Raw genomic sequence first — 27,043 nt, 5'->3', positions numbered from 1 at the left:
GCACTATATTATTTCATTTTTTGTCAGGGGGGAGTCTGTCCCCCCGCTGGCTAAGCTACTGAAAAAGGCTGGCATTAATAGCTGTAGGTCTTGGTCACTAAAGGGTTTACCGCCTTTAACCGAAGTAGTTACCCATTTTGTGCACTCAGTTACCCCTCGTTACTCTGAGGTCTAAAGCTCAAATAGATTGTAATCAATTGTAATCAAAGTGTAAACATAGGTCTGTAGTTAACAAAACAATGCTAGTTTAACCTATATACATCGTAATACTAAATTACATATTAGTTCATTCGCTTACCGATGAGCGACAGATTTTGTTTGAAATTAACTGGATAATATATATACTCCTTGGAGCAAGCAATAACAATCGTGACCTCAATTGCGTAAATAAGATAATATTTTTATCATATCAAAAAATTTATTTAAATGCAAAATGCATAAAATTGGATGATCAATCGCCTGTCGCTCAGCGTTCATGTTCAGTGAGTATAAATTCAGCTATAAAGGCCTACGTGACAGCCACTAGAGTATGACTGGCGTTTGTAAGTATTATATTTATGAATTATTGAAGGTGTCAATCCTCTAGTGTTGCTCCATTTAATTCCTTTCAGGTTTAAATGTGGCATTCCACAATATATCTCTTAGATTTACTTCGACAAGTTGAAATATTGGTACCGTCATGATCCTGCAAAGCCAAAATATTTTTGTGCATGAACATTCTGTGTTGGGATTTGTATTCACAATGGGCATATCTAATGGAACGTGGATGCAACATCATTTTTATAAATGGGCCTATCTATAGCTATTCAATCAGTCCATTAATTTCATTGTCTTTATTTTTAGAATACTTTGCGTATTATTCAACATCATGCCACCTAAGTCAAGGAAAAGACCGGCACATGAAGTGTCAAAGGCGAAACCGAAACAGTCGAAAGTAGTAGTCAAGGCAGCATCTACAGCAACTCAAGAGAAGACAGAACTGAATGCAGCTCCAGAGGTCTACACTACAATACCCCCTCAATCCAAGAAAAAGAGGAAACCGGGTCAGCTGACTGCTAAGCAGCTAAGGCAATATTTTGATGAGGTTGGTTAGTCATTATACTCTTTTATTTTACAAAAATCTTTTGTCATATGTAATAGGGCATTGCCTAGTAGCTCCTAGTTAATGTCACTGTGTGAAAAATAACCGGCCAATATTTAAAGTATTATCTGAAATTCTAGAAAATACAGTTTTGTAACATGTTCTAAATTTTTAGCTAATTTAGGTGTTTGGAAATATTCGCACTTTGGTGTTTTAGGAAGGATATGTAAACGACAGATAACACCAAAAAATATGAAGAAATTATTTCCAAACCGTGTTAAGTCTGCAGCCATTATGTTTCTCATTTTCACGAATGCTGGTTAACAATATGCACACTATTGTCTCATTTCGTACACAAAGGCCTACACAGTATTGTTACCTTGCCTTTGCTTTATAATCGTTCACCCAACTGAAACTATAATACCAGCTCATTGCTCATTGCACAGGTAAAACAGAAAAATGTGTAGTGTGGATTTATTGATTTAACCAGAGAAGATCTGATTTAACATAGTTGAGCTGTCTTCAATGAGTGTTATCTTGGTTTAATAGCTTTTAATGGGGGTTTAAGTCCTGCAAAGGTCGTGGTGAATTCTACTGAAGACATGACTGCATAATGCTTTGACCAAGTGCACAACACAATGACACCGCCAGAGCTCAAACCCGCAACCCTCCGATTGCGAGATAGATGCCGTACCGCGCTGCGCCACCGTGCTCCCTCTAGCGTGTCTTTATTGACTTCAAGAAAGCTTTCGATAGGGAAGGCACCCAGCCTCTGGGGCCACCAGGAGGAAATACAACGGCAATGCTAATCTAGTTCGTGACATAGAACACTACATGTAGCATGATAAGGCAACCAGCGCAGTACTGGTAAATGGTTCAGAACAACAGTTGCAGGATGCCGAGCTCTCACCCACTCGCTTCAATAGCTTTCTAAAGGATTATGTCAGATACCTTGGAAGAACATGTGGGCAAAATCAATATTGGAGGTAGAGCAATAACCAAGATTTGTTTTGCTGACGACATTGACGGACTAGCAGAAGATGAGCAAGAACTGGAAACCTTGGTGGGTCGCCTTGAGAAAACATCTCATAGGTATGGCATGGAGATCAGTACTGAACAGACCAAGCTGATAACAAACAATCCCAATGGCATCCAGGATGAAATTGGAGGAAATGGACAGAAGCAGCGTCACGTTTCAAATACCTTGGCGAAATCCTCTCAGATGATGGTTCAAAGACTGAGATTTTATCCAGGATTACCTGGAGAACAGTGCAGCTAAACCAAAAATCAAAGTCCCCACATCATGTCCCTCTTCCTGTTTGCATGTGCATGTGAGACCTGGATTATATAAAAGAATTCAAGCCTTGGAGATATGCTCCTTTAAGATCCTGATCATTTCATGTAAGGATCGTGACACAAATGCACAAGTGTCCGAAGAGCAGCTATTATACCCTCCCACTCCTTGGAGTCAAATTGTGTGTTATTCTTACTGGTAGTGTCCTGCTGCAATTAGACATGGTTGTATTCAACAATAGAACACATAGGAAATAGAAATATAGAAGACACAGAAGTATGTCTCATGCAAGACACACCATTTTGAAGACACGGCAAGACTTTATCAAGATATCATTTTTACAATGTAAAATAGTATACTCTTTGCTTGCCTTTTTAAAGGGCTTTTTGGTGATACCAAATTTCTTTGCGACAGAAGAACTCGATCCTGTCCGAGATGGCATCGCTGATGAAGTAGAAAGAATCGCACAAATGCTCTATGATGGCGGCAAAATAAAAGGTCAGTTAGTCTGTTGCTAAAATCACTGGTGTTGATGAGCTTTGATGCAAAGGGTAAAAGGGGCATGGTCCGAGTCTTCATGTTCTGTTTTCTATCTTACATTATTACATTAGGGGAAGGGGTATGAACGTTTGGACAGTAGGGATTTATTGTGGGACATTAGAGCACATCAGACATATCGAATTGCATTCTGAATACGGAGAAAATATGGATTTTTTTCCCAAAACACAAAAAAATAAGTCTTTTTGGGAAAAAAATCCATATCTTCAATATAAAAGGTCAATATTTTCAATTGATCGTCGGCTTTTCCTCCCAGCTACATACACTTTAAGAATATATCATTAGATTTATAAAATTTATTTCTAGGACTGTTATATATCAAAAATTTGAAAAATATCAAATTTTAATAATTTGTCATAAAATTTGTATTATATCGTGAATTTCAAAAAATTAAAATTATTTGATATCAGAAAGCCATGCTTCGTATTTAGAATGCAATTCGATACGTCTGAGGTACTCTCATGTCCCACAAAAAATACTGTCGAAACGCCATAAACGCTCATTCTAGATCCCTTAAGGCCTGCCTTTTTTTATATGTTTTAAAGACAGTCAAAGATAATGAACATACGAAGGAAAGTCTAATTATTATTATGATCCTTTTTGTTTGTAACAAATCATTATAATAAAGGTACAGCGATGTGTTAAAGATGGACTAAATTTAAACGCAATATTCATACGCAGAGATTGCCCATTGAAATGTGTGTGATACTTTGCGTACAAAAACTTACATTGCAACGTAGAATAAAACGCAGATGCTACGTTGAAATATGCTGATTTTACCTCATGTCTAAGTCCATGCAACGCGCTCAATTTTCAGGACGAAAAAGTCTCATTTTGAAAGTAAAGTCATGATGTATGGTGTAGTGATCTTTAATCTACCAAAATATATGTTTTGGGGCAACTATAATATTTGGGGAGCACAAAAAACCAATTAAGTTTAATCAGCATGTAGGTCAAAATTTTAGTCAAAATCAAAAGCGGCCTGTTTGAATTAAGCAAAGGCTCAGCTTACTGTTATTTTTTCAATCACTATGCCCTCTATCGACCTAGATTAGATTAGATCAAATATTATAGCCTTCATTCCAGCTGACTTGTTCTCCTTCGTGACGAATGAGCACAATCCAGTGTGGAACCGAGACTAGCAACATTTAACACCGTATTAACGTACGTAAAAACGTACGTTCCACGTGCTGCGTTTGGAACATCGCAATGTCTCTATTATGAGATGTAAAAACGTGTATACAATGCCCCATAGGATAGAACACAAAAACTACATTGTTAGAGGGGAAATAGTGCTATCGAGGCCATATCCCCAAATCACTATTTATTATATACGTAGTAGAAAACCCCAATGGGAATATTGTTTGCGGAGCCTAAATTTGATTTGATTTTATTTCACAATATTTCTACGGTGAGTATTTCGGCCTGTCAATACCTGATTTTTGAAGCCATTTTTTGATTCATAAATATGTGATATTCAAAATATATTTTGAATAAATAATGAGTACGATTACCAGTCTGCAACACTTTCTGGTATCTGCTGGCAGCAACACTTTGGCTGAAAGCAGTCCCTTCTTATAATCTGTGAACAAAATATGTCTCAAAATCACGTCCGATGTGAGTATATATCGGCAATATCAGGCAATGAATAGAGCTATTCACGGGGGAATATATATTGTAAGCTATTACGGTACGGTATATCTTCCCGCTAGTGAACGAATATGTCAAGCAGGTGTATATTATATAGGCCTAATAAGCGCGGTATATTCAAATATGATATTGTCTGGATCATTGAGTATCGATCGTGCGAGTATAGACGAGTCCAATTTCACGCATTCCTACACCTCAATGGCAGCCATAACTGGGTCCCCGTCGGTTCCATCCCACCTGAAATGTGGAATGATCCTAAACACTTGAGAACGTTCCTGTGATCTTATTGGTTCTTACCCATGTGATATCCAAAATCTGGTTTTTACTACACTAGAAACGTATTAATATGTAGGCTATATCTTTAAATCGCCAGAATTAACAGTCATCGTAGCACAGTAGGCACCGTCACCTGTCACTCTTTAGCATTCATAGTGCCTTGGCAGTGGTTCGAAAGCTGGTGTGATTTGTTTTAAAATTCTTTTTACTAATGAGCTATGCCGTTTTTCAAACACGCCCTTGAATGAAATTGATGGTCAAGTACCCTTAAGATCATTGGAGGATTTAATACCTTGGACACCTTACACAGCCTCTCATTTTCCACCTCATACCGTCCTTCTCTTTTCAGACAAACACGAAGATGCTGATCTATTCCATCGGCTGACGTTGTTGGAGAAAGACTTTTCTGGCACTTCCGTCTTGCTCCACAAGAGCGAAAATTTACCACAGGTATTTTATCGTAATTAACGAAAAGTTTTTTGATACATTCATTGATTTCTCAAAAAGTAAAAATCGCAGTTTAACAAATAACGGTTCAAACAACAAATTTTTTCGAAGTGGACTTTTGAAAGTCCATAATTTTGAAGAAACAAGGCTTTTTTGGTGTACACCTAAAAAGTTAAGGTTTTTTTAAACATACGTAATGCGTGTATATACTATAGTATTGCTTGTATTAAGTAGGTTCAATGTGTTAGAATTATCAGGGTAGTATTCATAATAATTATTGTTGATAACGCACGCGCCAAACACACGCGTGACAAGATACATCTGTCCACCTCGCATGCCGACGCGCGATCATTGTACGCAGTGTACTCGTAGGATTATACGCGAGTGAATAAACATGAATACGCATTTCCTCGACTGCGCACGCACATAATGCTGAATACATGACTTACTGAACAGTATACGCAATGACATACGCGAGTGTATACACATACATACGCACCCCGCTCCCCGCGCACGTATATAATAATCAACACAAGACTTGCCAAACCTTGTACGCATATGACATTTACTAGTGCATACACATACGCACAAACATCTCCAACACATTTTACTTGTAACATTTAAACGCCCAAAACGCATTGCGCATTATAGCCTAAGCATACTATTAAAATGCGAAACGTATGCGAACACAGTACGCGTATATGACAATCAAGTGTGCTTACGCACAAACATGCGTAGTACATAATTTGCCTCTCGTTATAAAAGGTCAGCAGACCTTGCTCGTCCTTCAACATGTTCGAGGGGAGTATGCCGATTTAATTTGGTTACGTAATGTATCCTTTCAAAGTAAACACTATGGACCATAAGAGCCTCGTCCAATGGCACAGTCCAATAACCTCAATTACATAATCATAGCGCAAAATTTGACCTCAAATTGCAGAGTATGAGTTTTTGTACCCAAATCTTCAAAGGTCATTCAATGAATGTATAAATGTATTGAGGTTTAAGAACTGTTCCTCTGATAGATCCTAGTGAAATGAACTGGAAATTGTGTCATTGTAAAAGTTCTAATGTTGTCCTCGAGAGAGACAGTTATATGCTTCGCTATGCATCTGCGTGTTAAAACAGGCTCACTTTGTAAAATATTATGAAGCGAGAAAAACGCATGTCTGGTTGTACATAACACGTGAGCAAGACAGGCTCTATAATAATGTAACATTAATGTTTCACATTCCTTTACCCCCCCCATCAATGTTTAAGCAAACACTTGACTAAACGTCATTTCATTATTCACAAGTTATTACTTGTTTATTAAGAATGCAAATGAAGTGCTAAAACCTTAACATTTTGCTAACACCCCATCCCTCCCCCTCCCCCTCCAATCAATGTTGGGTTCTACTAGGCTCCCGTGACCAAACAAATTAGGATTCAAAATTGCAGAGTCCGAACACGGAGGCTGATCATAAGACCCAGATCAACATTGTTACGGGGGAAGGGGGGGGGGTCGAATACGGTTCACGGTCCTCAAGTATCCCAAGACTAGTTTCTGTACCTTGCGTTATGTTTACAATTTCATATGCGATGGTGATGACATTTGACAAATAAATAAAAAACTTGACGGTGATTCGAACAAGGGATCTCTAGATTATTATCATCATCATCGTCGTCGTCACCATCATCATCATCACCATAATCATCATCACTACCATTGTCAAAGGAAAACATTTCTTAAATCACATTTTTAAACTTCGAGCCTGGTTTCCACCAAAAAATATCAACTACCAGATAAGGCTCAAATGAAAATAATATGGACTATGTATAGTCCATTTCGAAAAAATATTTTGTTTTCAAATGAAAGCCATTATTGGGGGCTAATTGTTGTATCACTATGAAAGGCCTGACACCAATATAAACACTTGTTTCGGTGACCCATGTTCATGGTCATTTCTGCTCACGCACTTTTTTACAGATGGCCTGGAATTTCATATTTCGGTTTCAGCGATTGCCCGAAAAAGGTGGTATATTTTTGAAAAGCGTTTCCGCTTGGAATGTAGATAGTTATTGTTGCTATTACTCTTCGCGATTTTAATTTATGCCCTCTTTAGCCGACAATTTTCAATGCATTTTACACAATAGATACGTCGCTTGCATAAATACCGCTATTTTTAACAGTATCGTTTTTGTTAACCAACATACCATCCAAATTAGTTCTCAAGACTTTGATGAAACCACAGATACCAAATCGGACTGCATGTGATGAACATATTTTAAACTAGAATCAAAAGAACCAGCGTAGGCCCTCTCAAAATGTACTTTTTTAAAATATCGCGTTGTGATAAAAATGACTGCCTTTTCCTTGTTTTTTATAACAAGGAAAAGCTTTACTTCCCTCAAACTTCACACGTAGTGTTGTCTCAGTGTCCGTTACTGGTTGGTATTATTTAGATTAAGCGATTTTCATGATTTAGGCCTACTTAGCCTACATTTGACCAACTATTTGCCCACACCGTGTACGAATATATTCCATAAATGGCGCTGCATTCAGTATCACACTAACGACAAGGTTATACTAAGATGTGTAAGACATTCTGACACTATATTCACTGTTTTTCTAATGGCCATTCAAACTTATGACAAATTTGGCTGGTTTGCGTTGTTCAATACCATTTCACCCTGATGTGACAGTGACGTCACATCCGGGGTCACGTCAGTATAAAGCTGGTTTCATACTACCCTGCCGCTTGCAATGAGCGGCGTGGCGCACGCGCATTGCACAAACGGACACAATCAAGGCTTGTCATTGGTTGAAACGCTCTGCCGCTTGCCGCAGCGGCAAGCGGCAGGAAAGTATGCTGGGGGCATTATACGAATTTTATTAGGCGCAGCATCACTCGCTGGAGTTCGATGGCGCTGGTGTACATACGCACGCGCTTAAAGACACCGCATAGATTCGAGAGCGAAACAGCTGTTCACAACGCGTTGACATCACTGCCACATCGGGGTGAAAAATGGTATAGGTAATAGATGAAACCTCAAACTCGCCCCTCGATAAAGGTTGGCAATTGAAGCAGGCCTTAGTTTAGCGAACTTTGTCTAGTTTAATGCGCTGCGAGTGCAAGCGCCGCTCGGACTGTGAAGGTCTCTGGATACCGAATATGGGTTTAGATTAGGCCTATATCATGTCCTCTAGGCCATATAATTTATTTGTGGAAAGGAAAGTCTAATCTCGGGGCCTATTCAATTGAGAAGGGACTATATTTTGTCATAATAATATAAAAATTAATACTTGTCGTCCATAACAAGAAAGAATGCCTCGCAATTTTTTTGATATCCAGCCATAGTATTTTAATTGATTAAACTGAACATGAAACTATATCTTTACTAGCTTCATGCACTAATTTGCAGACCCGCCCGGCCTTCTACATGCAGTGAGTACCACATTAGATTGTGTTTACAAGAAATAATAAGCGCTGCCTCCTCGAAATTTCTTATGCCAGCAGCTTTGATGATTAAATATTATCTACAACCCCGCACCTGTGTTCAAGGCCTTTCTTTTATCTATTGACCTCAAAAGAAAGGATTAGAATGATCAGAATGTCGTCCCTGACCCCTTTCCACACATTAAAAATGAGTCGGTAAGGGAACCTGCTACCGTTATACTTTAGCGAGTACGTATGGCCACTACACAGTTCAATGGCCTTATTGTGATCTGGCGGGCGTTTTAAAAGCACGGTCCCTGACTGCGTGGGCATATTTCCGGGCAAGGAACAATAGAGACCAATTGCCTGGCAATGACGTCACATGTAATCACAGTGTGATTAGAACATTATAGGCTGGTGGTCACTTATAGTACGATCAGTACGAAAAGTCCAATGCGATTATTAATGTATTTTCTAAAATTAAAAGAACCACTTTTTAGCGGGAATTTTTGTAAGTTACACAGCTGAAGTTGTGAAAGGGTTGAAAGACTACAATATTACGGCATAAACAAGAATTTCTTTGTTTGGTCGTTATTCCTATAGGCTCATCCCTTAACTGCGTATAAGCTACTTCGCCAATCGCCAGTAAAATGAACAGAGGTTTTTGATGAAATGTATCCCTGTGACAATTCTCGAGATTCACAATGCGCTTGCCCGTCTAGGGTCAACCTTGCCGTTCTAGCCACCATTGGAATATCGCCCCATAGTGCAGTTTTGTCCACGGCAAATTCACGTGACCTTTTCAGCCATTAAACCGAAATATGCAGTACTAAACCATTATAGTAATCGATTGTCCAATGCACATTTCTTACCACGTGCTAATATTAATCCAATGAGCGATCGAATTGTCCGCTACGGTCGACTAATCCAATCGATAATGACGCTATTGACATGTACGGGTGGAGCTCCACTGACTGAGTTTTGGGGATTTTTCACTGGTTTGCTATCATTTACTCATCATGGCGCTCCACCGTTATTATAAGGACTATGCTAATAATTTAAAGATTGACATGTAGAAAATAAACCATACTTGAATGACAGAAAGAACGAAATTTGTATCTATTACGGTTTGGTGGCACTCCTCTTCCAAAGACTTCCAAGTCAGGGCGGCCCGGTGAAGCAAAATGTGCATTGGATTAACACGGGAGTTTGGATAAGATGGTAGATTTCCTTTCTCATACAAATGCATGCTCCCCGTTATTAAAGCTTGTACCGGATTAAAAATTCAGATATTTTGAAAAGAATAAGTAATTGAAACATAAAGCAAGTACTAAAATCAGAGCTTTTATACTTTTTGATATATGACGCTAACTAGTTCATCTCATATACCCACAGCACATTGCTACTAGTGTGAGTGCCCCTGTGTTGTGTGCATACATGTAGTTAACTGCATGATGCGAGTGTGATATAAAATTGGATCGGTTGAGCCCATATTTATTGGTCGAGCTATGAAGTAAAATATTGTAAAACTCATAGCGAGACCAATAAATATTGGGCGTAAAGCATCCAATTTTATCATTATTATGTTTTGGATCCAATATTTTCACACACTTGGATCCATCAAAACATAATAATGATAGAAAAAGGATCTGCTATAATAAATTACTGTTTTAGTGTGCATTCGCGTGTAACATTATTATATTGACATTTAAACACACAATGATGTATCGAGGGTTCAGAACCAGAAAACCGTAACTCACCATGACCAGCTCTCACGAAATGAGCATAAAGTTGGCTCCTTGCTTTGGCCTTCAAAAGCACTATTTCTTCCACAATGTCTTTTGTTTCTATTGAATTTTGCCTCTTCTCTTCTCCTCCCCTTCCCTTCCATTTCCTTCTTTCTCTTCCTCTTCCTTCTTCTCTTCCCTTCCCTTCCCTTCTTTCTTCTCTTCTCTTCTCTTCACTTCTCTAGCTTTCTAGCTCTCAACCATCAATTTGTTCCTGTGTTTATATTCGTATTACGCGGGCTTTGAATCTGAACTTTTTCCCATCATGCACTGCCTATTTTTACCTCTCCGCAGCAACCGTTGGAGGCGCATCGTATTGTAAATCGACCGAATTGGTGCGCATATTTATGATACGATTCGCCGTAGAAGTAGGATTAACTACCATAGCGACCGGTTTAAACTATTTTTGAATGTATTGCTCTGCACTATAAAACAGGCTGCACTCATCAACTGTGTATGTGTGCAAGCACAGCGGCCTTCGCCGTCGGGCCAAAGTATTTTTAAAATGCGTAAAAACAACTTGGTTTTAATGCTAATTATTGCGTCTTCTAGGGATGTCTGATTATCTTTATAAAATAGCCGAGTGGGCGGGTTTTCGCTTAATATTTTTTGTGTAAAAAGGAATATAAAGGAATATATGAATATTAACTGCACAACATGTAGAACGATTCGTGATACCCAATCGTGGTACAGTTGGTGTTGTTTAGGAGGGGGAGAATTTTATTTCAATTTTATATACGTCAAAATATTTTTGAATTTACTGAAAATTAACGCTCAAAAATGATGAAAAATCGATGTAATTTTTACATAGAACCCCGGTAAAGATTACTGTATCGCTTTTATGGTAATCTAATCTTCCATTTTCTAAAAACATCTTGGGGGTTCTATGTGAAAATCTTGAATAAACTGGAGGGACACCCAACGTCTATACTCCGGGGACTATAGGCCTACAAGAAAATGGTAAAAAAGCTTATTTTTTTTATAGAATTACGGGTTGCACCGCTCAGTCCGACACGCTGCTAGTCCGACACGTCGCTAGTCCAACTACACAAACTACACAAATTCCCTATACCTAGGGGTGCGTCAGTCCGAAAGTTAAAAACACTGCGCTAGTCTGGCTACCAACAACTCATGTGGTCCAATGGACTAGCGCGCTGGACTTGGAGATTCTGCATGCGCTAGTCCGAATGTGAAAACCAATGCAACAGTCCGACACGCCGCTAGTCCGAATCTGAAAACACTTTTTCAGTCCGACACACCGCTAGTCCGAATCTGAAAACACTTGTTTTTCAGATTCGGATTAGCGCAGTGTATTTCGGATTCGGACTAGCGGCGTGTCGGACTAAAAAAGTGTTTTCAGATTCGGACTAGCGCAGTGTCGGACTGAAGGAGTGTTTTCCAGATTCGGACTAGCGCAGTGTCGGACTGAAGGAGTGTTTTCCAGATTCGGATTAGCGCAGTGGTTTTCATTTTAGGACTAGCGGCGTGTCGGACTGGCAGAGTGTATTTTAGATTCGGACTAGCGGCGTGTCGGACTAGTGTAGTGCATTTCAGATCGGACTAGCGGCGTGTCGGACTAACGCCCTTTACCCAGAATTACTATCTAGGACTTTATTCCTATATAATATGGTACAATGCAGAGGAAAGGCATAACGTCTAGTGCAGGGGTCTAGTGCAGAGCCATTAAAAGATAGTGTAAACCGGTTGCATATACCCCAAAGTCACTTGCATTTATTATTGAGGGCAGAATTAACCATCCATTTGTTGCCGAAATGAGTAACATGTAATTGTGGACATAGCTGGTTCTGGCTCTAAGCCCTCAACTTATTCTTTGAACATATATTTAAAAACTAACATATTATCAAAGCTACCAATAGTTTGTAACATGTTTCTATGGCCGTCTTATTTTAGGCTTTCAAAGATCTATGGTCGCATGAACGAGTTCTTAATGTCATGGAACAACTTCTTGGTCCAGAAGTGGGGGGACATCCTGGATGGAACCTCAGATGCAAGGTACAATAAGTCTACAATAAAAAACAAACAATTTAATTGTCTAGTCTGGCGTATATTGTAAAACAATTCAGAGACCTACCGTGTGATGTCGATTTCAACTTTCTTTAAACTCCCTCAACTAACAACCTATTCATACTTTTGTTGTTGTAAATGTTATATTAGCTGTTCTGATTTTATCATATTTATTCCAGACACCATATAACGAAATGGCAGATGTCCCATGGCATCAAGGTATTCTACAATATTTGTTTCTCAATTCAAATACTATGCTTCCTTGATACTATATAAACTGTAAATGTTACAACTATCCTGAAACGAGCACATTATCCAACCCGGGTATCCAACGCAATGATTTGTCTTTCAACTTATCGTTTCTTTGCGCCAGATAACGCATATTTTGACGAGGGTTGTTTACACACGTTCGTTCCTACTGTTTGGATCCCGGTCGTGAACGTGAATGAAGAAAACGGATGCTTACAGGTAATCAGAACAACGACTCTTAAGCCTATATTGAGTTTCGATAGTGGTAAATTAATCAGTTAAGCATATTTTGAGTTTCGATAGTGGTCAACTAACCCAACGCACAGTGTATTTTACCCATACGAAAAATCATTCCGTACGGACCGTACCGTGCATGCACAGATCACTGACAGTAACGCAATCAACCAATCAGCAGTTGGAAAATCGTTAACCCAATGACGTCATCGCTGCATTTTCATTGATAAAATTCAAAATCGTTCAAAAACACGAGTTTTTAATTGCAGATATTTAATTTTTGTAACCATGAATGTCAATGCCTAACTCAAATTAACATTGCGTATTATCGTAGCGTTGAATGCGCTGAAGCTTGTGAGGCGGATTTTTTGTAAATTTGGCGGATCTTTTGTTTTTGTGACATTAAAATCCATCTTTCGCATGGCCGCTGTGTGTGTGGGGGTGTGTGTGGGGGGGGGTCAGCTATGCACGCATGGATTCTATTAATAGCGACCTGCATGCATAAACACTAGTACTACTGACTGAGTGTACCAATCGTAGCAGGGTGTAAAATATAAAACAAAGTCAATGTTTAATCTCAAATACGTTATGGGGTAAATATAAGCATTTGAATAATTGAACAATAATTTGAACCTGAAAAATAAATGAACATGAAAGTTCATGAGTGATTTTTCAACATATTTGACTGTTGGATAAATATGGGTGCTGCAGCTTTGGAGCTAAGGCAATATGGCGCATTACTTTGAAGTTGGTAATGGGTAAATTACACTGTGCAACGCCCCAATGGCTTTTTGACGACTGGCAGGGAAAGAAGGAAGGAGTAAAGAGAGAAAACAAAGTACCGTAGTTGTTTGCTCTTGTGGGATTCGAGCCCGAGATCCCTCGCATGCCAAGCACTATGTCGGCGACACCTATAGCCACGGGTCTTCCGCTGGCCTGGTCTGGCCAACGAAAGCGTGCCTATATATCACTTAGAGGGTGATTGCGTCATCACATCACATAAACCAAAATGGCTGAAAATACACCCGAGTCTAAACTAACTGGCTGAAAATGCATCCCGAATCTGCTGCAAATCCCTGTACCCTCGTAAAGCATCCAATTTTATCATTATTATGTTTTGGATCCAATATTTTCACACACTTGGATCCATCAAAACATAATAATGATAGAAAAAGGATCTGCTATAATAAATTACTGTTTTAGTGTGCATTCGCGTGTAACATTATTATATTGACATTTAAACACACAATGATGTATCGAGGGTTCAGAACCAGAAAACCGTAACTCACCATGACCAGCTCTCACGAAATGAGCATAAAGTTGGCTCCTTGCTTTGGCCTTCAAAAAGCACTATTTCTTCCACAATGTCTTTTGTTTCTATTGAATTTTGCCTCTTCTCTTCTCCTCCCCTTCCCTTCCATTTCCTTCTTTCTCTTCCTCTTCCTTCTTCTCTTCCCAGCGAAAGCGTGCCTATATATCACTTAGAGGGTGATTGCGTCATCACATCACATAAACCAAAATGGCTGAAAATACACCCGAGTCTAAACTAACTGGCTGAAAATGCATCCCGAATCTGCTGCAAATCCCTGTACCCTCATTTCCTCTGAGAACCCGCGGTCCGGACATCCGATTTAGAGTGTTGTATCCAAAACCTGCACTAAATTAATCATACATTATACAGATGCTTCGAGGTGGGCATCGCAAGGGAGTAACAGGAACACACACGTGCTGTGCTGGTGGGACGTGGTACGTTCAAATGTCGGATGAAGAGATGGAGAAGGCATTTGATGCGGACTTATCCAAAGACGTCGTGACTTGTGATTTCAAATATGGCGGACTGGTACTTTTCAGCAACTGTATTCCGCATCGAAGGTAGGCTTTAGTTTTATAATTAACATAATTATCATAAATGAGGATAAATTATTGTAGGTCGAGTTCCTGTACAACCGCGTTGCTCACGCCGGCAACATATGTCTGCTATCTGCGACACAAGTGTGGATCATGATGCAGTCAATTCATCTCGACCTTTGCAGGACTTAACCCCATTAAAAGCTATTAAACCAAGATAACACTCATTGAAACAGCTCAACTGATTAAATCGGATCTTCTCTGGTTGTGCACAAGTGACTGTTTTCATGTGCGATATCGCAATAAAGATGGTATTCATAGCTTCAGTTGGGTAACCGATTATAAAGGAAACGAAAGGAAACAATGTTATGTGTGGCTTTGTTCACGAAATCAGACAATGTCGTGCTTTTTGTAAACCAGCATTCTTGAAAATGAGCAACATAATGATTTTTGACTTAACACGGTTTAGAAATAATTTCTTCATATTTTTGGTGTTATCTGTCGTTTACATGTCCTTCCTAAAACACAAAAGTACGACCCTCTCCAAACACCTAAATTAGCTAAAAATTTAGGACATGTTACAAAACTTTATTTTCTAGAACCTATTTAGAATAATTTAAATGTAGCTTTTACCGGTTTTTTGTGGCATCCTTCAGAAGTGAGCGGTCCGATACCAATATTTTCGGTCAAATCTCCATTCAAATAACACGGGGAGTTGGCTAGCTATGCCTTGCCCTCACTCATATTTTACAAAAGTACGACCATTTCTGAACATCTAACCTAGCTGTAATTTTAGGTCATGTTAGAGAAATATATTTGCTAGAAGTTTTGGAGAATAAATAAAATATTGGCTGGTTATTTTTCACACAGTGATGTTAACTAGGCAAGTGTCCATTCTCCCAACATACATCATTTGTAGGGGTCACGCGTCAATGGTGAGAGCACTGTGTATTGTGTATAGGAAAACGGACAGTAACTGCAGTATGTAAATCATTGAGATGTGCCTGGGCTGATATCAGGCGGCGTAGGAAGCGCAACACGTGACGTACGAGGCTGGCGAAGATACAGGGCTGACAGCCCCATTCAAAATACACGGTTAGCAATTACAAATGGAAAATTAACATGCTTGCAGTGGGGTACTTTGTCGTACCCCGACGGTTTTAGAGTAAGATAATTTTGCTTTGACACCACATAACAAATTTAGAATTCTTTGTGACGATTTCATGATTATGTGTTAATCCAATGGCGACCTCAAAATTGGCGATATCGCTTCCATCACCGCCTGGGCTGATATCGTCCATAAGTTACGGTGGTTTTGAAGGCCGATATGACAATTCGACGAGAATGAGTAGTTAAAGGTAAACGAGGAGTTTTCGAATAGAAGACGACAAAATGAGAAAAATTCTTGTCTTTTTGATGTTTTTTAAGGTCGTGGTATATAAAGCGTCATTATTTTTATTCTCGATTTAAAAGTCGTCCTCGTCACGGACCTTCATAGAGATACCGTAATAAACGCACTTTAAAACGCATACATTAATTTATTTCATGTGTGCATTTGCAGCTTGGAAAACCATTCTGATATCATCCGATGGAGTTTAGATCTTCGATATCAGCGACCTGACAGACCCTCTGGATTATGGGGAGTCAAAGAATGCGTAGTCTTGCGGACCAAGAAGGAGAAAAATTTCAAGATCAACTGGGAAGATTTTGAAAAAGTTGACCGGACGAAAGCCCAAGAACAGGTGTCCCACTCATCACAGGTGAAGCTTGTAATAGTTAAGTGGACTTTGAGTGGCCCAATGTCACACGGGGGAGGGGGTAAAATGGGAAATCGCCCAAAATTGACAAATATCAGTATATCGCTGTATAATAGTAAAAATGGCTGTAAATTGCTAATCGTGACCGTTAACTGTAAATCTTGCTAACTTGTGACAGATCACTACAAATCTTGTTAACTTTTAATAAATAACAAGAAATTGCGGTATTTTTTGATAATTCTGATCTATCTGCTCAAATCACATTAGATTGCACTTAATTCGGCCAAGAAATAGCAAATTTGTGCTGAATTCTGCAAAATGGTGCTATAATGAGCAGAAATGCTACAAAATATGTGCGATTTGCCATTGTGTCCCCCTGTGACACGGGCCTTAAGAGCGACCCGCAATATGTGATGTCACTCATGATTGACAGTGGCATAAAAACCACTGTCACTGGGCTATGCCTTCAATGTGCAATAATTAAATATGTTTACAGAAAAGGTCCAGGAAAAGTTGTCTTCGAAGCTATTTTCCTTTATTATTGTTTTTATACATTTTATTTTATATATACATGTATAGACGAATACCATTTCACGCATTCCTACACCTCACTCCGGGGAGCACTCACATAATTGGTCTGTACGCATGCGTGACCAAAAAAACAAGGAAAAGTGGGTGTTTTTTAAGGCAAGGCGAGTTACGCGAGTGACGCATTTAGGGTCTAAAAACACTGATTTTCAAGAATAAGGGTAGTTTTCTGAAACTGAACAACTTGTTTAGGGTACCTTTTCAAATTTTTGGTAAATTACGAGTCCGAAAAGGGTACATTTTTTCATTTTTACTTGCCAAAAAACTCATTAGGGGGTAAATTCTATATTAAATTACCTTATTAAGGAGCTAAATTTGCTGGTAGGGTAAAACTCGTTTAGGGGGTGTTTGAAAAAATGTGGTCACGCATGCGTACAATGTCATATTTGAGTGATCCACCCGGGACCTCACTGGCTGCCATAACTGGGTCCCCGTCTAGTACGACGAGTAGGACCTGTTTTTTCTTAGTTACCAATTATACTCTGACTCTGATCGCTCAAGAAAGATTAACCACAAAAATGCACTAACCGCCCTTCCCGATTCGGGCGGCGTGGTCACTGGACTTTCGCGATTCGTATTTCTTGCGCCATGTGAGATAGTGATCATAATCTGAATGAGTCTAGTCTGGTTACTTAGAAAAAACCCGGTCCTACTCGTCGGACTATTCCCGTCGGCTACAATGCACCCAAAATGTGAAATGACTCGGCCTTGGTGGGAATTTTAAACTGCATTCCATAACCCGTTTTACACCTGCGGCGAAAACACACGTAGACAAAAGAATGATGAAAGTTTACAACACAATAGAATTCCCTTCGGTAAAACACACAGCTTCTACGTGGTTTATTGCCTTTTAAGTGCGGTACAAAGAAAATAAAGTCATACACCATATCAAACGCTACTTCAAATGGATGTCTAGTACTTACGAACAAAAGGACTATGTATGAATAGATGCGACGGGATTACCTGCGGAATTATTTCACCAGTTTGGTGCAGCGCGGACCCAGTAATGGCCGACCAAATCCTGACCATGACTTGGCTCGTGGGATTCGTCTATAGGACCAGGGAGACCCACTGGCCGGATTTACCATAGGGCCAGATGGGCCCGGGTCCAAAATTGCCATGTGCAGTGTGCATCTTCCATTTTAGCCGAAAAACACCAGTTTTTGGCCAAAATAGTGTATAAAAATTTGCAAACTTTTTCACGCTTCGCGCGCACTGGCCTATTGTATAGCAAATTTCAGCTTCAATTTGGGTTAAAATAGTAAAATTGAATTTTTTTCGCGCGCTTCGCGAAGCGCACACTGGTCTATTATAGCAAAATTCAGCTTTAATTTGGGCTAAAAGAGTCTAATTTTTTTTTTCGCGCGCAAATGTCCTCGTGAAATAAAAAAACTTGGCCGCTTGAGTGCACATGCCTTACACACAAAACTGTTCTCGTCACTTCGTGCAAACGCTCATTTAAATTATGTGAATTTTCGCATTTTCAATATTTACTTTGTTTTCGAATAATATGAATGGATTGATTAGTGTTATTATTTGTTTATACTTTTCTTTATGTTTTAGGTTGAGGCTGTTGATGATTTTGACACTACTTTGACAGGTCCATGGATGCATCGATGGGATGTAGTAAACCACAATAAACATACGGCTAACATCAAACCAAGTGATGCAAACACTTTCACCCATAAGGCATAATCGTACCCTATTGTTTTAGATCATTAGATGGATAGAAGCAGTAAAAGGTTCATACAAGAAGCTTGGACCAGAAGCCTATCCACCACATTCCCACTTTAGATTCGCTATTTTTGAAATAAAGTAAGAAATCAAATGGCAAAGAAACAAATCAAGAACCAAGGTCAATCATAGATAATAAAATTCTGCTTGAAAGAGTTAATATAATAATGGATTTTGTAAAAGTGACTAGTTTCTTCATGTCAGATTATGTTAGAAAATGTTTTCATACGATCTTATTAAATGAATTTAATTACTTTCGTTGAACCTGATTTTTTGACATGTTTACAAAATTAATGTCCCAGTTTACAGCTAATTGGAATCAGCCAAATTCCCTGTGATTGTATGAAAACAGATCAATGTTGAACTACATGTTTATATTATCTGAATTCAGATATTTTAATATTTGGGAACATAAAAGTCCCCAAACAGCCAAATAGAGCTCCATGTTAAACGCCATAAACGGCTAAGATACTCAGTGACTTGACCTAATTATTTCAACATCAATAATAACAAAATTAACGGAAAATGTACATTATGTGTAATTTTCTACCTTGGTTGAAGTGTTCACAAATAAAAATGTAGTGGAACTTTATAGCTTTAGTACATAGAGTTCAAATCCTATTTCATGTATCGAAAGTTTCGAAAGTATATTTAAATTAAAGTATTGTCATGTCTGCCCGATTGTGATTTTGGTACAGTCAGTCCAAAATCTGGTCAAGCTGCAAGATGGCTAAGAAGAGTAGGTAATTATTGAAATATGATTAGTTGAGAAAGTTCCTACAACAGAAAAATGTTGATTCTTTGCCTTATTGCATTTTTAACTTACCGTCTGATAGGGATATTCTAATACACAAGTAATCCCACTAGATTAGTATTCTTAAAATTACTTAAACTATATACAAAATGCTTTGTTCGTAGGCTAAGCCCAAGTTCGATTTTTCAGCATACGCACGGTCATTAATAGCCGTAATCTGTGGCCCTCACCTGCTCACTGACTTCGCGAGCCCGAAAATAGTTCAAGCAGTGAGGAAATTTTAGAAGGCCTCGTAACTTATCAGAAGAGAGTCATATTTTTCTCATTACCTTGGTAAAATTCAATGTTTCGTTCAGATGATATGAACAAAAACGTAGTGAATTGGGCTATTCCAGTTGAAATCCACACTACCCATGTGAAATATTTTGGAAATATCTTCCACAGGGACAGGGGGAGTATGTTTTCCAAATGCAATTGGTTAGATTTTATAATTTTGAAACCCACATTCCCCCTGTATTATGGCTTGACCATTATCTCCCAAGTGTGTATTCCAAATGGAAGTTACCCATCTGTCTCTTCTATTCAAAACTTATATTCCCTCTGTGGAAGACTTTATAGCTAAATCTTCCACAGGGAAGTGTGGATTTAAATGGAATAGCCCATTATAACCACATCTGAGATGTATGTACTATCCTATGCTGCATTATTATACATGTTATACATATATAAGCTACGTTTTGCACTGGGTTTTGACATACATATTGCTCACATATTCGTGCTGTCTATATATAGACTCAGGAAACTACAGAGGCGATAGTGTACATTTGAATTTGTAATTATTACTTCATTTTGATATTCAAACAGTGCTATAAAGTCGTCTTAACAAGGAATGAGTTTGTATTAAAAGAAATAATTGTTATACAACTTGGATGAACTAGAATTACTTGTATGCAAATCCGAAAAGTTGCAACAGATCTATTCATTTCTTTAAGATTTAGCGGTATTGCCAGATTTTACGTTGGGCTACATTAAAGGGGCATTTCGTGATCCACAGCCTCATCCCCCCACTTTTCCCAAAAAAAGTTGAGATTTTTACACCACTGGATACCTCTGGCTACATCATGTTTATGTATCAAATATTTCTTGCAGATTAATTCGTTTAGCAAAAATATCGCCAAATTTGAATTTCGTTCTGGTGCACCAGAACGAAATTACAACACATTGTCTATGGAGCAGTGTAATACACATGATCATGCATAACTCGCAAACGCAAAATCGGAATCAACTGAAATTTTGGAAATAAGCTTTTTCGTGGATATCTACTGAAAAATGTCATAAAAAGAGGATGCTAGGATCACGAAATCCTCCTTTAATAGCCTTATTCAGTCTAAACGCAGGACAACCGTTCTTTTGTTCTGCTTAGTCGCGCTAAAAAGTCGATCGATACATGTTAAAATCAGCACAATTCCGAGATACACCTTTTTGCTATGAAATTTATTTTCTCGGTCAAATATAAAGCAAAATTTTTTTTTTCTTCAGTAATGTCAAATAAAAACATAGTGCTTGGATGAACATTTTTTAAAAATCCTGGTGTTAAAATTAAGCATCAAATTGTGTCTTTTAGTGTGATATTTTTGATTTTTATAGGCCTTTAGTTCGCCCGTGAGCTTTTTGCAGAATTCATTTTTAGCGTCTCAAACTAATATAGTTTGCTAAAGAAAGATATTTCCCACCTCTGTAAAGCACATCGTGTGGGTCTATATATTATAGTTTTGTCAGAATTTCCGTTTTATTTTACCCTTTTCCCCTCCATGCTCCGAAAATGTCAAACTTAGTACTTTACCTCGAGAGCAACCAGCACAAATAATCGATATTTCAATTGTTGTCAACCCAGGTCCCTTTTCCATTGAAAACCAGGATTGCCTGACCAGCGATTTGGTAGCCCAAATCCCCAATTCTGGTAAATGAGGTGGATTTTGGAAATTTGCTCCCGTGATAGCCTGCAATTTCAATTTATAGGGGCTATGGATTCCATGATTATGAAAACCATTTTGTCTGTTTGTTTGTTTGTTTGTTTATTTATTTACCTAGGATGAGGTCCATGGGAAAATCCACTGTCCAAACCTAGAAAAATTCGCGTGTTATTAGAGGGGATTTTAATTTTCTGTCCCTCCTATCTCCAGGTGAATTTTGAATGACCCCCCCCCCCCCCCATCGCGGGTTGGCATTTTCATTACACCCTTCAGACTTCAGCGTTCGGGTTTTTGTAGGCCTATTTGTCATAATTTAGCGCTATAGGACCTACTTTCTAAATGTATAGCTATAGCCGTGCTATATAAATATTATAAGGTACCGGTATGTAATATTATGTAGGCCTATGGGGGTGGGGTGGGTACTCAACACATTTGAACCATGACTTACAATGCAAGGCTCATTGTTACCATAAATGATGTTTCCTTTAGGTCATTATAATAGGTTGTTATAAACTTCCGTGTTTAACCTTGTATTGTTTTGGCTGCTTCATTATGACTTTCGGTGGGTTTAAGCAATTTCAAACAAACACAAACAAAAGGCACTATACCGAAACACTAGGTAATTTCTTTGCTATATTGAAGTTCTGGCAAAACTGTATCCAGGCCGGGCACCCAGAGATATCGATCCACAATGCTAGTATTTCACGCGTGGATTTGAAATTTTTTCAGCTGGTATTCAAAAATTATGGAATCAAAATGTCTTTAAAAATCAAATTTGATTTTTGAGGTTGGGCCCTACTGGAGTATATTTGCACTGATGCAATGTACATTAATATACATGTACTTTCTATAATAGGGGCCTATATTGGAAATGAAACGACCAACACTGACCATGACATTATGCTTTTTGCATTTTGCATTAATATTTTATTTATTATTTATTTACACCTAGTAATATGTCATATGAATTTGTTTGGAACAATTTCCATGAGGAAGTTTTTTGCTAATTTGCTAACAGGGGTTTTATAGAAGTTTCCGAGGGAAGTTTTCATTGCTTGAACATCAGTGATGAAGGGTAGGGCTATTTCCAATTCCAGAAAAACAGTACTGTATTTTTAAATATTTGGGATAATTATTATCCTGTTTTGCCAACATGTCACATACTACATGTATTAGAAGCTCAAAGCTCCTCCATTTTTTTGAAAACTCAGATGAGAAACATGTCTTGGCCCAAGTGTTTCTGCCCTGATATTAAAGCCTTTTAAAGCATTTTAATTTAAAAGGTGCCCCATGAAAGTGCTTCCTCTTTACTACTTCGGCTTGCACCCCCCCCTCCATTTCGGCTTGCTAAAACACCCCCCCATTTTAAATTCTCCTGGGCTCATAATTATTGCACAGCCCTTAACATTTTGTGTAAAAGAAATACAAATATGTTTCTAATATAGAAATGTTACAAATTAATATCAGACTAGTATTACCAGGCAAGTGGGCAATGCAAAAACATTTTAAACTTGATCTTCTACAATTCCATGTCTAATTGACCTCGGTAAATTGGCTAACTCCAAAAGTGTGCAACACAACACCTTTCTTTTTCCACTATCAGACCAAAGTATTCTAGCCACAGACATTTCCTCAATATGACATTCTGAAATGATAAATATACACACAGACATCCTTGGGACAGGGGTAAAACAGGTCTGTTAAAACAATTACACAGTTCTTTTAACCCAATATATTTGTACAAGCATAGAATGACCTTTGAGTCTCTGGGGTAAAAAATCCCATACTTTCTAACTGGAGGCCATTTGAATGGAGGTTATTGAACTTCGCCATAGGAGATGATATCAATTTGGCTCAATAGTAACTCCTTGGGATGAATAATTCCCCGAAGTCCTCCATCCTTTTTAGTCTGCAAATCCAATATGCAATTTAATATGCAGTTTTATGCAAAATAAACTTGCCAATGACAATCAAGCTTATAGTGAATTGTAAATATAGACTAGGAGCCCAGACAATTTATTCAGCTCAGAAGAGACAAAAGGTTTGATGGGCTGATTATGTTAGTATAGGCCCAAGATTCAATATTCCATATTGCTGCCGGGTCACAGCCTGTACGTTCAGCCTGGGGGTCACAAAATAGGGGGCCAAAAATGCATTTATTCAGCTCAAGAGAGACATGGACAAAACTTGTTGGATATCACTCCCAGGAGGATACTTTTCATGCCTATAGCAATGACAGCAACTTTGGCCTGTACGGGGGCCCAGACAGTAGCCCCAAAGGGGCCCGCCCATATGGTGTTATTCAGCTGAAGAGAGACAAGGATGAATCTTTTTGAATTGGAACTATTACACATTGGGGTGCACAAAAATACCAATGACAGCAACTTTTTTCCTGTACAGGGGCCCAGACAGTAGCCTCAAAGGGCCCAATGTCCCATAACTGACTTATTCAGCTGAAGAGAGACATGGATGAATCTTTTTGCATTGGAATTATTACCCATTGGGGTTTACAAAACTATCAATGACAGCAACTTTTTCCTGTACGGGGGGCCAGACAGTAGCCTCAAAGGGCCCAATGTCCCATAACTGACTTATTCAGCTGAAGAGAGACATGGATGAATCTTTTTGCATTGGAATTATTACCCATTGGGATTTACAAATATATCAATGACAGCAACTTTGGCCTGTACGGGGCCCAGACAGTAGCCTCAAAGGGCCCGATGCTCCATAACAGGTTATTCAGCTGAAGAAAGACATGCGTAAATCTTTTAGCATTGGAACTGTTACACATTGGGTTGCACAAAAATACCAATGACAGCAACTTTTTCCTGTACAGGGGCCCAGACAGTAGCCTCAAAGGGCCCAATGTCCCATAACAGGTTATTCAGCTGAAGGAAGGCATGGATGAATCTATATGCATTGGTACTATTAGACATTGTGGTGCACAAAAATACCAATGATGGAAACTTTTTTCTGTACGGGGCTCAGACAGTAGCCTCAAACGGCCCAATGTCCCATAACTGATTTATTCAGCTGAAGAGAGGCATGCATAAATATTTTTGCATTGGAACTATTACACATTGGAGTGCACAAAAATACCAATGACAGCAATTGTTTCCTGTACAGGGGCCCAGACAGTAGCCTCAAAGACCCCGATGCCCCATAACAGGTTATTCAGCTGAAGGAAGACATGCATAAATATTTGTGCATTGGAACAATTACCAATTGGGGTGCACAAAAATACCAATGACAGCAACTTTTCCTGTACGGGGGCCTAGACAGTAGCCTCAAAGGGCCCAATATCCCATAACCGATTTTTCAAATTGTCCAAAGGGCCTAATGTCCCTTAACTGATTTATCCAATTTTGTCATCTTGCAAGAGAAAATTACACCAGGAGTGCTCATCTTAAGAAGGGTGAAATTAGACTCCGAAGATGGCCACGCTGGTGATCTACCAATGACCTATACCCATTCAGCTGAAGAGACACATGGATGAATCTTTTTGAATTGGAACTATTACCCATTGTATTATACAAAAATACCAATGACACCAACTTTTTCCTGTACGTGGGCCCATACAGTAGCCTCAATGGACCAGATATCCCATAACTGGTTATTCAGCTGAAGAAACATATGGATGGATCTTGTTGAATTGGAACTATTGCACATTGGGGTCTACAAAAATACTAAGGATATCAACTTTTTCCTGTACGGGGGCCCAGACAGTAGCATCAATGGGCCAAATATCCCATAACTGGTTATTCAGCCAAATAAACACATGGATGGATCTGTTTGAATTGGAACTATTGCATATTGGGGTCTACAAAATAATACTAATCAATGGCAACAACTTTTTCCTGTATATATCTCAAGGACAATATTGTTCAAGGTTGCGCCGCAGGCTTACAAAAGAGACAATATTGTTCAAGGTTGCGCCGCAGGCTTACAAAGAAACAATAGCAATCAAGCTTAAACTTTAAATTAGCACCCGATAGAGGGCAGGGCCTGAAGAATGAGGGAAATTATGGGGTAAATATTTAACGGAATAAACTGCATAATCATATTATTTAGATTTATTCCGTTAAAAATCTTATTTTAACTTATCAAATTACTAGTTTTTATATTCTATGGTGTCAAATATTTAATATGTGATCCTGTCTTCTGGAGTACAAGAGTATACTCTCACATGATACTAAATATGTGATCCTAATACAGTATCTCATATTAGTTTTCATGTTCTCCTACCCACTATGGGTGGTACTTGCTTCTTCTTCGCTCACGCTTATGATTAGAAGGTCCTTCCTCAGGATAGAGTCTAGTAATCCTAGAGTGGGTGTGCTGGCCCTCATCTTAGACAGTGAGGTATATTCCATCACAATGCAAACTTTAGCCTTGTAAACAGTTGCTCTGTCTCTGACGTGCATCAAGTTTATTTGCAACTCTCCTCAGAGCGTCCAACTCCTGTCCTGCTCTGTATGAGACGTTAGAAATATGCTTTGTCCAGGTCAGCTTGCTGTCGACTGTGAGTCCCGGGATCTCCAGCTCCTCCTTCTCAACCAAACAGAATATATATCTTGGTTTATTTCTCTTTCTTGATATTGCCATTGCCTTACGTTTCGATGTCTCGAAGGTCACCATCCGTCTGTCATGCTTATCTGCCCAGATCCTCATTTTCTCCAAGTCTCCGTTCAGGCTAGCAGGGTTGTCTCTAGATGTAATCTTACAAAACAAGGTGGAATCATCTACGTAGAGGTAGAATTGGGTTTCACACTCATCACCCGGGTCATCAATGAAGACAGAGAACAATGATGACAGACATTATCGAATGCTTCTTTGATATCCAGGGCAGTCAGACGCAGGTCGTCAACGTCCAGGGAGTTGGACCACTCTTGTGTCAGAATGGTAAAGATATCAGTTATATTGTGGTATGGCCTAAATCCAAACTGTCTTTCTGATATCAGTTGGTTTCCAAGGAGGTACTTCTGAAGTTCTGTACAACAGCCTCCATGCTCTTGTTGCTGGTGCAGAGCAGAGAGATGGGGCGGTTCATAGATGAATTAGACTTCGCATCTCTTGTAAATAGGGATGAAAAATGCAGTCTTCCATTGGCTTTGAAAAACTTCCTTGGAGAAGCAAAGCTCAAACAGCAGACTGAGTGGTCTTGCCAGTTCTGCGCTGTATTCCTTCAGGACGCTTGCAATGATTTCATCAGGACCTGTAGCTTTATCTGGTTGTAGATTCCTAAGAAGCTTCCGAAAATCTTTTACCTTGAAGGCTATCTTTTCCTTTGAGCATGACTTGTGTCTTTCTTCCTTTTCTTTAAACAGTTCTCTTGTTCTTTATGCGGATGATACTACTCTCTTCAAGCC

General features: G+C 38.8%; 1 protein-coding gene across 1 annotated transcript; it reads left to right on the top strand.

Moving 5' to 3' along the window:
• Window positions 1–868: 868 nt before the first annotated feature.
• On the top strand, window positions 869–19,062 carry LOC140144858 (phytanoyl-CoA dioxygenase domain-containing protein 1 homolog). The gene is made up of 10 exons (XM_072166659.1): window positions 869–1,084; window positions 2,756–2,873; window positions 5,209–5,309; window positions 12,424–12,525; window positions 12,717–12,756; window positions 12,911–13,005; window positions 14,702–14,892; window positions 16,430–16,643; window positions 17,313–17,321; window positions 18,777–19,062. Exons 1-10 carry the CDS (start codon window positions 869–871, stop codon window positions 18,906–18,908), a joined length of 1,218 nt encoding a protein of 405 aa, XP_072022760.1. The 3' UTR covers window positions 18,909–19,062.
• The last annotated feature ends 7,981 nt before the right edge of the window (window positions 19,063–27,043 follow it).

This window comes from Amphiura filiformis, unplaced genomic scaffold (genome assembly GCF_039555335.1).
Source record: "Amphiura filiformis unplaced genomic scaffold, Afil_fr2py scaffold_88, whole genome shotgun sequence".
NCBI lineage: Eukaryota > Metazoa > Echinodermata > Ophiuroidea > Amphilepidida > Amphiuridae > Amphiura > Amphiura filiformis.
Note: the sequence above shows the minus strand (reverse complement) of the source record. Positions and strands in the feature narration are given on the sequence as shown.

Coding starts and splice junctions, on each gene's coding strand:
- LOC140144858 (XM_072166659.1), top strand. CDS start 869: ATGCCACCTAAGTCAAGGAAAAGACCGGCACATGAAGTGTCAAAGGCG. Junction 2,874..5,208: donor TGATGGCGGCAAAATAAAAG/GTCAGTTAGTCT, acceptor TTCTCTTTTCAG/ACAAACACGAAGATGCTGAT. Junction 14,893..16,429: donor AACTGTATTCCGCATCGAAG/GTAGGCTTTAGT, acceptor GTGCATTTGCAG/CTTGGAAAACCATTCTGATA.